The following is a 13,402-nucleotide window of genomic DNA, read 5'->3' on the forward strand; positions in this document are numbered from 1 at the left end:
CATGTATCTCATGAGTCTCAAAATTTGCAAAATACAGTGATAGAATTATAAGAATATACTGAATGTTGGAGTGTAAAATGGTTTATCCACTCTGTAGAGTTTGGCCATTCCTAGAAAAGTTGAAGGTGCAATCCCACTTCTAGCTAAAATACCATAGGGGATTACATTTCTGCATTCAAGTATACATGTACAAAAAAATCCAGAGCAATGTTATTTGTAAGAGTGAAAAATTGGAAAAACATGAACTACTCATCACTGGACAATGTATGTAAGCAAAATGGGGTATAGCCACTGAATGTAATATGGTATTAAAAATGAATGAGTAGGAACAACATGTGTTCACAAAATGAAATTGGGGACTAGAAGCTCATAAAGATAATGTTGAGCAAAAATAAGTCAATTTCAAAAGAACTCACAGAGTTTACATACAGTATGGTACTATTTAAATAAGTTTAAAAGGCAAAATAATACTATGTCTTACTTAGAGATCCTTCTATACATGTGCAGTAAAAAATGTAGAGAAAAGCAAGGGAATGATAAGCTCCATGTCCAGCACAGTGGTCACCTCTGAGGACATGGACTGGTGCTGCAGTCAAGGAGTGGGGGTGCGGGTGCGTTGAGAGGCACGTACTGGTAATGTTTGTTTGATTCCTTAAGAGCTAGCTGGAGACACACACATGTTGGTTTGGTTTTGTAGGTCTGAAAATGTTATAATACTCTTTTAAATACGGAGGAGAAAATATGCATGGGACTTGTCCACATAACAGGAAATTAAATACATACACACACACACACACACACTACCTCAATTTAAAAAACTATAACATTTTTGAAGATGTATTTGGGAAAGAAATCTCCTTGCAGGTTTACTTTAAACAGATCTTTTTTTTTTTCCTCAAATATTTTTATTTATGCACTGTTTAGTAATGACCAGCTGTTTTGGGGTTGTTTTTTTTCACGAGCTGTTTTAATGGAACAATGTTAATTTATTTTGCAGTTCTTTCCAAGTGAAAAGGATGGTGATATAAGTACCTGGTATCAAAGGTGGCTAAGGAATGTGGACATTTTTTTCTTTTCCTGTGGAGATATTATTTTTCCTTACAAGTCTGTGACGAAGAATTTAAAAATGCCTCACTTAAAAAAGTAACTTAGATTTTATAAAAGAATATTCTACCTAGGAAAGAAAGATTGGGCAATAGAAATGAAAATACTTAAATCACAGGTGAGCTGTAGTTTTTTAAACTCACCCCCAAAATCTGATGACAATTTTGTTCTGAAGTTTTCACTCCCAGGAATTCCTCTGAGATAGTAAACAATTTGCACCATCTAGATCAGGGGTCCCAAACTCTCTTGGTCCATGATGCCCTCAGTATCTCAGTAAATTTTTGCAGCCCGCCAAGACCAAAAGAAAACCTACGAGTTCAGTTCTTTTAGTAGTTAGATCATGTCTATCATTCAGAACCCAGCCTTGCAAAGGTAAGACATAATTAAAAGAACTGTTGTACAACCTAATGTTGGAACTGAACTGCCATGAGCCAAGTAGTTCAGTTTGTCCAGCAGATGTTGAGTAGTGCTGTTTCTCCTGAATATTTAAAATAACTCATGGCACCCCTTTGGATTTGCTGCGGCACCCTACAGAACTAGATAAAATACCACCACCCCCATACACCTTAGTAAGGAGGGCTCTAAGTTCACTCATATTCATGGCGCTCTCTTTCCACTGACTGCAGGAGAAGCCATACAAGTGCTCAGAGTGCAGCAAAGCCTTCAGCCAGAAGCGAGGCCTGGATGAGCACAAGAGGACGCACACTGGAGAAAAGCCTTTTCAGTGTGATGTGAGTTTGGTTTCTCTTTTCTTTCCCCAGTGTCCTCCAGTAACAGACATGCTGGAAGTGTGTGTGTGTGTGTCTTCATCTGTGCATCTATGTGTATATGTATGAGTGTGTGTTTGCTTTGCAGTGCTGGTCTTTCTAGTAATGTCTTGTGCTGCTTGTATCTTGTGATTGCATAATCCATGTAACCACTTTGTAGTAATTTGGTTCACCCTAGTTTGCTGGCAGCAAATAAACTCTGATTTTCTTCAAGGCACTCTTGCACCCTTTTTTAATGCAGTTGAGTTGTTCTTTCAAGGTATAGGTGCGTGATGATTCAAGGCAGCTTTCATGTGTCTACCCAGATCTTTGACAGGTTAATGACACTTAAACCAGAGATTTAACTGGTCGTAGATATTATTTATTTTGTTACAGCCTAACCATGAATTTCTAAAACATGAACAAACTCCTTTGTTTAAATAATATTGCTAATTGTTTAGATTCTCTGCTTATGACATTTGAATTGAAATGAAATTATCAACATAGTTGTTTACACTATTTATGAAAGGAAAAATACTACCACTGTCAGTAAAATTAATCCTAGCATTAATTAATTAAGGAAAAAGATTGGTTTCTTGATGCACAGTGTCATGATTCTGTGCAAGATTGACAGTCGACGGAAGGTTGACACAGGCTTTAGGGAAAACACTTGGATGCTTATTTCTAACATAAAAATAGCAAGAAGAGTATTAATGTAGCTCAGTAGAAGAAGAAGCATTAAAGTTGCAGTGTGTGAAATTGCCCAGTAGAGAATTCTCTTTAAATGTGGAGGGAAACTCGAGGACTTCGTCCCATTGGCATATCCCAATGGATAAAGTATGGGGTAAGCAGTCCACATGAAAGGAAACTCACAAACACAAGATGTTTTCCTTGTCCTTCCATGAAACTTTGGTGGTAAGGTTAAGGCAACAATGTACTCCCCAGTGGGCCTACTCATAAAAATACCTATATGAACAGTGAACATCTTTAAGGCAAGAAGCACTTGTAGAGAAAGAAATGTACACATGTAGAGCTCTAACCTGAACCAGAGGTACAGCCCTAGCTTCATAATTTCAATTGGTTTAATTCATTGGTGCTTTTATTGGAAACATTTTCATATAGGCAAAACCTGTTTAGATTACTTAATTGTACAGCTACACAAACAACTGATGGGACATAGAAATTAAATATTAACTGTGTACAGACACCTTCCTACTGTCACATTCAACTCAACTTTCATTTATGCTAAATACTTTGTTGACTACTTCCTAAGCTAAACTGGACCATGATGTTATTTAAAAAAAAAACTGTAATGGGGCGCCTGGGTGGCTCAGTTGGTTAAGCAACTGCCTTCGGCTCGGGTCATGATCCTGGAGTCCCGGGATCGAGTCCCGCATCGGGCTCCCTGCTTGGAAGGGAGTCTGCTTCTCCCTCTGACCCTCCTCCCTCTCATGCTCTCTGTCTCTCATTCTCTCTCTCGCAAATAAATAAAATCTTAAAAAAAAATAAAAAATAAAAAATAAAAAATAAACTGTAATGTTACAAGCATGTTTTTTTTCTATTTACTTCTATCTCATCTATTTCTATCCTATTTTCAAAACTCTCTGATCCTTATCTGTGGCTCAAACTGGTCCATTGAGTAGAGATCCAATGCCTCCCAAACCTCTCTGAAATGCAGCCTGCTCAGTAGAGAGAACTGGTTGTCTTGGTTCCAAAATCTTATCCTCTTAACCTACTCATTCTGGATAGAATTCATCCTTTCTCACGCATTCCCAGTCTTTCTCCTTCCTAAATAACACTCAAATCTATTACTTCCTCTCAGTTTCTAGTTCCCCTAGCAGTGCATAGCCTGCACCCTCCCTGTGTTTTATTACATTCAATCTCCAGTGTATGTGTTCTCCACCCCACCAAGGTAATAGTATTTTTTTTTAATTGAGATGAAATTCACATAACATAAAATCAGTCATTTTAAAGTGAACAATTCATTGGCATTGAGTACATTAACAATGTTGTGCAACTCTCACCTCTATCTCGTGTGCAGACATTAATGTCCCAAAATAAAATTCCATACCCATTAAGGAGTTATTCCCTACTCTCCACAGACCCTGACAACTACCAATCTTCTTTCATTTCAATAGATTTACCTATTCTGGATATTTTACGTAAATGAATCATATAGGATGTGACCTTTGTGACTGGCTTCTTTTACTTAGCATAATGTTTTCAGGGTTTATCTACATTGTAGCATGTATCAGTACATCATTCTCTTTTATGCTGAATGATATTCCATTGTATGTATATACCACAGTTTGTTTATCTATTCATAATTGATGCACATTTGGGTTGTTTCTCCCTTTTGGCTCTTGTGAATTGCTCTCAGACGAATGAATGTGCATATAGGTATTTAATTACCTGTTTTAAATTCTTTGGGGCATATACTTATGAGTAGAATTGCTGTGTCATATGGTGATTCTGTTTGATTTTTCAAGGAACTGCTGTACTGTTTTTCATAGTACCCGCACCATTTTATATTCCCACTGGCAATGCCAGAGAATACCAATTTTTCCACATCTTTGTCAACATTTGTAATTATTGTTCTTAAAATTATAGTCACCTTAGGGCATGTGAAGTGATATCTCATTGTGGCTTTGATTTAAAGTTCCCAAAGGATTAATAATAATTAATAATAATTAATAATAATATTGAGCATCTTTCTGTATACTCGTTTGTTGGCATTTGTATCTTCTCTGGAGAAATATCTATTCAAGTCTTCTTCCCATTTTAAAATTTTATTATTTGTCTTTTTGTTGTTGAATGTAAGAGTTCTTTGGATATTCTAGATACTAGACATCTTCTTACATTCCATAAGTTATCTTTTCACTTTTTTAATAATATCCTTTGATGCACAAAACTTTTCAATGTTGGGGGCGCCTGGCTGGCTCAGTCGGTAGAGCATGCACGTCTTGATCTGGCTGTTATAAGTTTGAGCCCTACTTTGGATGCAGAGATTACTTAAAAAAATAAAATCTTAAAAAAAAACCATTTCAATGTTGAAATCTAGTTTATCTGGGTTTTTTTTTTCTTTCCCTTTTCTTAACATGCTTTTGGTGTCAGATCTAAGAATTGTCAATTTCAAGGTCATGAAGATTTACTCTCCTGTTTTTTTCTAAGAGTTTGATAGTTTTAGCTCTTACATTTAGGTCTTTGATCTGTTTTAATTTTTTGAATATAGTGTGAACTAGGGGTCCATTTTTTTGCATTATTTTTCAGTTTTTCACCATTCAATGTGATGTTAGCTGTGAGTTTTTTATAAATGCCCTTTATTATGTTGAGGAAGCCCCCTTCTATCCTAGTTTTCGGTATTTTTATCAAGACAGAGTGTTGGATTTTGTCAAAAGCTTTCCTTCATCAACTGAGATGATAATTTTTTTTATCTTTTGTTCTGTTAATGTGGTGTATTACATTGTTTGATTTTCATATGTTGAACTACCATTGCAGTCTGGATAAATCTCATTTGGTCATAACTTGTAATCCTTTTAATATGCCTTTGAATTTGGCTTATTAGAGTTTCTGTTTTTTGTTTGAAGATTTTTGCATCTATATTCAAAGGGGATATTGGCCTAGAGTTTTCTTGTAATATTTTTGTCTGGCTCTGGTATTAAGGTAATGCTGGCCTCACAGAATAAGTTAGGAAGTATTCCCTCGTCTTTGTTTTTTGGGAGAATTTGAGGGGATTAATGTTAATTCATCTTTAAATGTTTGGTGGAATTTATCAGTGAAACTGTCTGGTTTCAGACTTTTCTTTGTTGGGAAGTTGTGTGTGTGTGTGTGTGTGTGTGTGTGAGTGTTTGTTTTTGGTTTTTTTGGTTTTTTTTGGGTTTTTTTTTTTTTGATACAATCTCTTGTTCCTGGTCTCTGGAGTTTTTCTATTTCTTCTTGAATCAGTTTTGGTTATTTGTGTGCTTCTAGGAACTTGTTCGTTTCATCTATGTAATCTAATTCGTTGGCATACAGTGCATAGTATTCTCTTAAAATCCTTTTAAATTCTTGGGGGTCAGTATTTACATCCCAGTGTGATTGTCTCAAAGTAAACCTAATCACGTGCTTCTCTGTGATAATGTCTCACAACCCATAGGGTAAAATCCACCTTCTTACTTGACTGAAAAGTTATTCTGGTTTTTGTCAGTTCTTATTATTAAAATCTTAATAATCTCTTATCTGTCAGTAGTCTGCATTTTATTTGTACCAACACTGAGTCTCCTAAAGCAGTGATGCTGTTCTGCATCTCTGTCTCTTGTTCCGTGTGGCTTCATGCACTAATCCTCTGCCTGGAAAGTCCTCTCTATCTCTTGTTCACACTGCCTGGCATTCTCACACACACACACACACACACACACACACAGATGACATTTGAGTCGCGTTTGAGCAAAATTGTCAAGAAAAAACTGATATATGTTGATCTCAGTTCTTTATAATTTTTCTCAAATGCCACTTCACTCATCAACACTTGCCCCTTCGGCGCAGTCATTCCATGCCTTGCAGTTCCCCTGGCATGCCATAGCTATTGAGCTTCTAGTATCTTTGCTACTATCCCTATGGTGATGACTTCCAAATCTCTCTTTCTCCTGCCTAGATTTCTCTTTTGAACTCTAGGCAGATATTTTGAAGCTGCCTGTAAGACTTCTCTCCTATATTCCAGACTGAAATCAGTATCTCTCCAGCCTTCTCAGTCACTCAGCATGTTCCCTTTACCTGTACATCTCTCTGAGGGTTCCACCATCTCCAAATAACCCAAACCAAAGCTCTGAGCCTCGTGCCAGACATTTTTCCATGACCATCATCTAGTTGAGCTTCTATTGTGGGAAAGACACAGTGACTCAGTTTATATATATTCTCTCTGATCTTCACTACACCCCAGAAATACCCAGGTATTATTTCCACCTCTGTGAAGCAACTGAGGCTCACGGAAATTGAGTGACTTGCCTCTTCTCTACCACTTAAAACTGGCCAAGTCAGGATCCTAGGGTTCCAACCCAAGTAGCTCTCATTCAGTCCCAGTAATTCCTGACAGTCTTTCCTTCTATATATTTCTCAAACTTATTTTCTTCTCTAAATTTCCATTGCCACCTTTACTCCTCTCTTTTTCTCACCCCTGACCTCCATCCCAGTAGCAAATCCAATTGGCTCTACATTTAAAATAAGTTGAGAATATGAACACTTTTAACATCTCCCCAGCTACCATCTTAGTCCCCTGCAGTAATGCAGTCGTTTCTTAATTTATCTGGCTTTGATCTTTGCTCCTCCCAGTCCTAAGCTTGCCACCCAGAGTGATCTTTCTAGAACCTGAGTCAGATTTTATATATTTTAGATATAGATTGTATATGTATTATATTTCACTCATTTGCTGAAACCCTCCAATGACTGTCCATCCCATTTAGAGTGAAAACCAAGGTTTTACCATGGTCTGAAAGTCCATAGGGATCTGCACCCCCATCCTCCTACCCCAACTGCTCTCTCTAACTTCACCACCACCATCCACCTCACTCTGGCCACATCATTTCTTTGCTGTTTTTCAGACACACTAAGTATATTCCAATAAATAGGTTTTTTTGTTGCGGGGGGGGTACGGTGCCTGCTTCCCTGGCCTGGGACACCATTCTCAAGTATCTTTATGGTCTTCTCCTGTACTTATTTCAATTCTCTGCTTGAATTCTTCTCTTTCTTATTTCCATTACTTTCTTAACCCTCAGCCCGTATTCTTCTCCTTTATGCATCCACCTGAAATATTACATGTTTGTTTGTTTATTTATCATCGATTCTAAGTTCCATGACAACAGAGTTTTTTTTCTTTATTGTTCATTGCTGTGTCCCCAGGCCTAGAACATCCAAAATAAGAAATATTTAGTGAATATTTTTAAAAGCATGAATCGATGAATTAGTAAGTGCTGTCTTAGTTCATATCCAAATCATTTCTGGCTTAGAGTGGAATAATAGTATTGACCATGCTGACTCCAGTTTCATACTCTTGACCTTGGTGACTAAATGATATTTTAGTTTTAGTCTCTATTTAGAATCCTTTAATGAATCCCCACCACTTGCAGAAGATACTTCCAGTGTCTTATTATAATTACCAGGATCTCCAGGGTCTGGCTCCAGCCTTCAACTCTAACTTCTTTGTGAAGTTATTTCTCTTATTTATTTATATCAATTTATTGCTCTAATAATCTATTTCTTCAGCCTTGGTGAACTGTTTTCACCTCCCCACATGAACCTTGCTCATCACATCCCTGTACATTTGCACGTTCTCTTCCCTCTCCCTGGGATATCATTCCCCACCTTACGACATAATAGCCCCCATACATCCAGGAAGACTTGATTGTGCTCTCCTCTGTTGCTTCTCCTAGCGTTATGTTCATGGCATTGAAAATATTTCTCTTTAGGACTGGGGGCTCCACAGGGCAGGACAGAGTGCTCTTTGTCATTCTGTTTCTAACTGAAGTGGCACAAGGCACATTGTATGTGATTGATAAATATTAACTGAAGATGTTTGTATAGAATTTTAATATTATCCCTCAAGGTACTTCAGTAAATGTGTTTTTTCACTTCATTTTAAAACAAAATCAGTTTACTGCTAGCCTAGAGAAAGAATAAATATTTTCCTATTCTTTGGCAGGTGAACTAATACTAATTTGGAGTAGGTGGAAGGGTTGGCTAAGAAATTTAGGTGGAAATAAAGAAAAGGAAGCATCCCTGTTGCACTATTTGAATTCTTTCTTGCTCTCCCTTAATTTTAAAATGACCATGAATGTCCTTGCATTTTACTGATTTATACAGAACATCAGTTTGAAGTCTCTTAATGACTACACTTAAGTTCATGAAAATATAGCTTTTAACATGTAGGTAGTCACTTTTACAACTGTGACATCAGCTATCCTCTACTGACATTTAATTCTCTACCCGGCCCTCATTCAAAAATCCATTGGGATGTTCTCCTCCCAGCTCCTATGTGGAGCTTCTAGGATTCCTTAACTCAGAGCCATTATCAATGACTTCAGCATCTTTCTCAACTTCCTTTTCATTTCTCCAGCTTGCTGCTGCTGTAATTTTCCCATGGTGACCATGTAAATGAACTTGACTTGTATCCCTCACAACACACTGGTGAGCTGAACTGTCTGAGAACCTCCTTTATTTTTTTCAAAGAGGTTTTTATTCCTTAAAAATGGTGTCAGCCAGACAAATGGAAGAAGTACAGTCAGCTCACATATCTTTGTTTGAAGTTTGAGCCTTTAAAAATAGTCTGTCCTTGCGGTTGTAAAGACCCTAAACCCAGACTGCATAGGTTTAAATCCTGGAAACCACTTCCTAGTTCTGTGACCTTGGACAACCTGCTTGAGACACTGAAGTGAATGTGTCAGTTTCCTTCTGTAAAATGGAGCTCATAGTACTAGTATCTACCTAAAAGGGTGAGGTGAGGATTGCACAAGTTAATGTTTATGAATTGCAAAGAGTGGTTCCTGGCACATAATGAAAGCTGTTAGCCCTTCAACCTAGTTCCTGTGCCAAGCACTGAAATGAGACAGTGAACAAGACATTATGTCCCCTGTGCTCACAGAACTCACATTCCTGTGGGGTATAGACATTGAACAAATAAACTTGAATTGCATTCTATGATAAAGACTGAGAGCAATTTTAAAAAAGGAGGGGGAGGCATAAAAGAATACTTAAGGAAGAAGTCTCTGAGAAGGTAACTCTAAGTAACCTAAAAGATGAGAAAGAGTCAGCCATGGGGAAGAGAACATTCCAGGCTCAGGGAACAGTATAAATCAAGGCCTGTAGGTGGGAATGAGTCTGGGTATTAGGGGAGGTAAGAAGGCAGGTGGAGCTGGAGCATCATGAGAAAGAAGGGATGCAAGTGAAGTTGGAGAGCAAATTGATGGGCCTTTTAACCATGGTAAGGAATTTATTTCGAATCTACTTTCAGTGGGAAGCCAATGAGGAATTTGGTATCTATTCATTACGTGGGGTTTAGAGAAGGAGCCAGGAAAATAGAAAATAGGGGATACATTATAATTCTATGTTATGATAACAAATTTTGATTACACTTATAAAGACAATTTGGAAACTTAGAGTTTCTTTTATTTGAAAATAATCTCTATAGTTACCTTCTTTGATTTCTCTGGAATTATTCCATAGCCTTTGGTGTACTTAATTGCTCAAAAGACTTACCTAGCTATCAAATATCTTATCTACCTTTCTTTAAGTCAACAAATATTTATGGAATGACTACTCTTGCCCTAATGTTTCTTAGACCAGTAAGGAGACAGACATAAAAAAACCACCTAATAATTAATTACATTCGGGGTGTAAGTGTTATAAAGGAAAAGTAAAAGCTACTATGAAAGCAATTAACAGAGGACTTCTGGCAGACAGATCATATACAGACAGATCATAACTTCCCCAAGGAGTTAGTAAGAGGAAGATACATCAAGAGAAGTGGGAAAGTACCGAGGCAGGAAAACCTTAAATCTTCTGTGGTAATATAATATTTTTAATTATTGGACTGTTAACGTCTGTTGGGCCAGATGGCGATGTGGCAGAGCTTATATGAAGTAAACATTGGATGCCTTAGTTAAATGAGTGTATATAATAAGAAATAAAGAATTGGAATTGTGGGTAAAAAACTTCCACTTAGGATGCTTAAAGCAGTATTAACCTTTTACTTCATAAATGGGACTAAATTGAAGGGATCACTGGTGAGACATGTCTTGTGCTATTTATGTCATATGGAGAGATGCCCTCTGGGCCATTAGGCATTTTGTTTAAGAGGTTTAATATAAAATTGTCAATACACTCCATCATGGGAAGAAAGATACTGTTCCCCAGGAGTTGTTTCTCTAGACATGTTTAAATACAGTAGTGGAGGGGGAAGGAGGGTGGCTAGGATGTAAAGGACACACACATTAAATGCAGCTTTTGGGAACTATAATTAATTTTCTTTACCCTTTAGTTGGGATGTTAAATTCCATTTATTTCAAGCAATTTTTGTTCTTATGCCCATCCGTACATACTTGATAATAGGACTATGCATAATGTATATTGTATAAATGATAAATTGGCATATCTTCAGGTTTTTCAGTATAATATGATTGGTATCTTTGCGTCTTTTCTAGGTTTGTGACTTGGCTTTTAGCCTAAAGAAAATGCTGATCCGACACAAGATGACTCACAATCCCAATCGTCCACTGGCAGAATGCCAGTTTTGCCATAAGAAGTTTACAAGGAATGACTACCTCAAAGTGCACATGGACAATATCCACGCTGAAGCTGACAGCTAATGGTAGCTGTAAAGGAATTAAACCATTTAGAAGGGCTCCTAATATGAAACCCAGATTTCTCTCACCTGATTAGCATAGCAGAAGTAGCTAAAAGTAATTCACTGGTCTCATAGTACTTATTTGCCTACCTTTAGAGTTTGTAGATGCTTATGCAAAAAAAAAAAAGAAAGAAAAGAAAAGAAAGGAGAAAGAAAGAAAGACAAAAAGAAAGAAAGAAAGTCCTACTTCTACCAAAAAATGGTACAAATGGAAAAGAAAACTTTGTAGCCTTGCAAAATACTGCTTGTGCCCTGTTTCATAAAATGGAAAAAGGAGTCATGGCTTTCCTTCTTGGCCACCTCTCTGTAATGAAGTTTATTAACATACTCTTTATTAGGCCTTTTTATTTTATTGTCATCTTTGTGTGTGTGTCTATGTGTGTGTGCATGCATGCACATGCTGGTTATTACAACTGACTACTACTACCAGAAAGAAATTAATATACCAAAATATTTCATTGCAGATGAGGATAAGGTTAAGAGTTTTTAAAGTATCAAGCATGATAACAGGATAAAACTTGCTATTTTGTGAAACAGACCAAAAGTTGATTTTACTTACAGCTCCCTACAACAGTTCAGTTTAAAATAAAGAGGTATTTAAGAACTAAAGCATCTATTGAATTATTCTCATTTTAGACAATTCTTAAGAAACATTATTTCCTTTAATCATTTAGATGAAGACATTCATGGTCTGCAATACTTTTGTAAGATCTGTATAAGACCATACACTTAAATATATATCTAACTGATCCTCCTGAGTTTATTCTAGTTATCTTTAGAAATTAACAATATTCAAATACATATAACTAAAAATTGAAACAAAATAGGTTCTCAGTATTTGCTGACTGACAGAGTGTCAGCACATAGTGACATTACAATAGTAGTTATGATGAACCTAGCCCTTTACCTTCTCATTCCATAAAAGTGCACAGAACATGTTGGTGCAGATATAATAGAGTCCTCGGAGCATTAACATTCTGTTTTGCAAAAGACATTTTCCAGAATCTTGGCAGTGGGTGATTCTGAAACACTTTGAATTACCCTCAATCGTCCTATATAATTAGGAATCCAGAATAGAAAATACAAATCTGGCGGGCGCCTGGGTGGCTCAGATGATTAAGTGTCTGCCTTCGGCTCAGGTCATGATCTCAGGGTCCTGGGATCGAGTCCCGCATCGGGTTCCCTGCTCAGTGCAGAGCCTGCTTCTCCCTCTCCCTCTGCCACTCCCTCTGCTTGTGCTCTTCTGTCTATCTCTCTGTCAAATAAATAAATAAAATCTTAAAAAAAAAAAAAAGAAAGGGGCACCTGGGTGGCTCAGTCGTTAAGCCTCTGCCTTCGGCTCAGGTCATGATCCCAGGGTCCTGGGATCGAGCCCCGCATCGGGCTCCCTGCTCCGCGGGGAAGCCTGCTTCTCCCTCTCCTACTCCCCCTGCTTGTGATCCTGCTCTCACTGTGTCTCTCTCTGTCAAATAAATAAATAAAATCTTAAAAAAAAAGAAAAAAGAAAATACAAATCTGGCAATTGTTATGATTGAAATGATCACTGATGCTTAAGGAAAATTGAAGCAAGAAGCTTAATTTCTTCCTTTAAGTTATATTTCAATAACATACTTGAAAGCAACATACAATGAGCAACTTGTTTTGAGAGAAGGTATGATAAAATATAATAGTGATGTCAAAATAGCATAAAGGAGTCCAAAAACCAGAAGAAAATCAAAATGAAGTCCAAATCATGAATTTTTCTACTCAGTGCTCAGTCAAAAAGAGGAAGTATAATATTAAGGAAATTGGTTCTAATGATTTAAGGAGAAAAGTTATCTGAAAACACAGTTCTCTGAAGTCAGGAATCTTGTTTTAGAATTATATTTTTGCTCAGTTCCAGTTTTAAAAAGAAACATAAAGATTCAATATAGAGATTTAAACTCTGTAAAAATACTAAATTTGAAATTCACCAGAGATAACTTTAAAAAATATAAATCTCAGATTATAATTTAGAAGATATCTAAGTATGGTTGTATGTAGCATTTTTGTATCTGAAATTATAGACTGTATTTTATAAAAATAGATTTTGGTCTTGTTTCTCACTATGTCATTTGTTTCAACAGTATATTTTTAGATCTAAAATGTTTCCAACCTAACATGACAGTGTGCTTAATATCATTTGAATATAAAAGGACAG

General features: G+C 36.7%; 1 protein-coding gene across 2 annotated transcripts in view; it reads left to right on the plus strand.

Annotated features, from left to right (window-relative positions):
• The window catches only part of PRDM5 (PR/SET domain 5), a 196,796-nt gene extending 184,964 nt beyond the window's left edge, over positions 1-11,832 (plus strand). Inside the window, exons 15-16 of one of the 2 annotated variants that reach the window (XM_035029313.1) lie at positions 1,731-1,835; positions 11,021-11,832. In XM_035029313.1, the coding sequence (XP_034885204.1) occupies positions 1,731-1,835; positions 11,021-11,185 (270 nt within the window). In that variant the 3' untranslated portion in view covers positions 11,186-11,832. Of the gene's footprint in view, positions 1-997; positions 1,836-11,020 lie in introns of those variants that run through there. The other variant, XM_035029314.1, reaches the window with a different exon arrangement.
• Positions 11,833-13,402: the final 1,570 nt, after the last annotated feature.

This window comes from Mirounga leonina, unplaced genomic scaffold (assembly GCF_011800145.1).
Source record: "Mirounga leonina isolate KUSES-001 unplaced genomic scaffold, KU_Mleo_1.0 Mir_234, whole genome shotgun sequence".
In the NCBI taxonomy this organism is placed as follows: Eukaryota; Metazoa; Chordata; class Mammalia; order Carnivora; family Phocidae; genus Mirounga; species Mirounga leonina.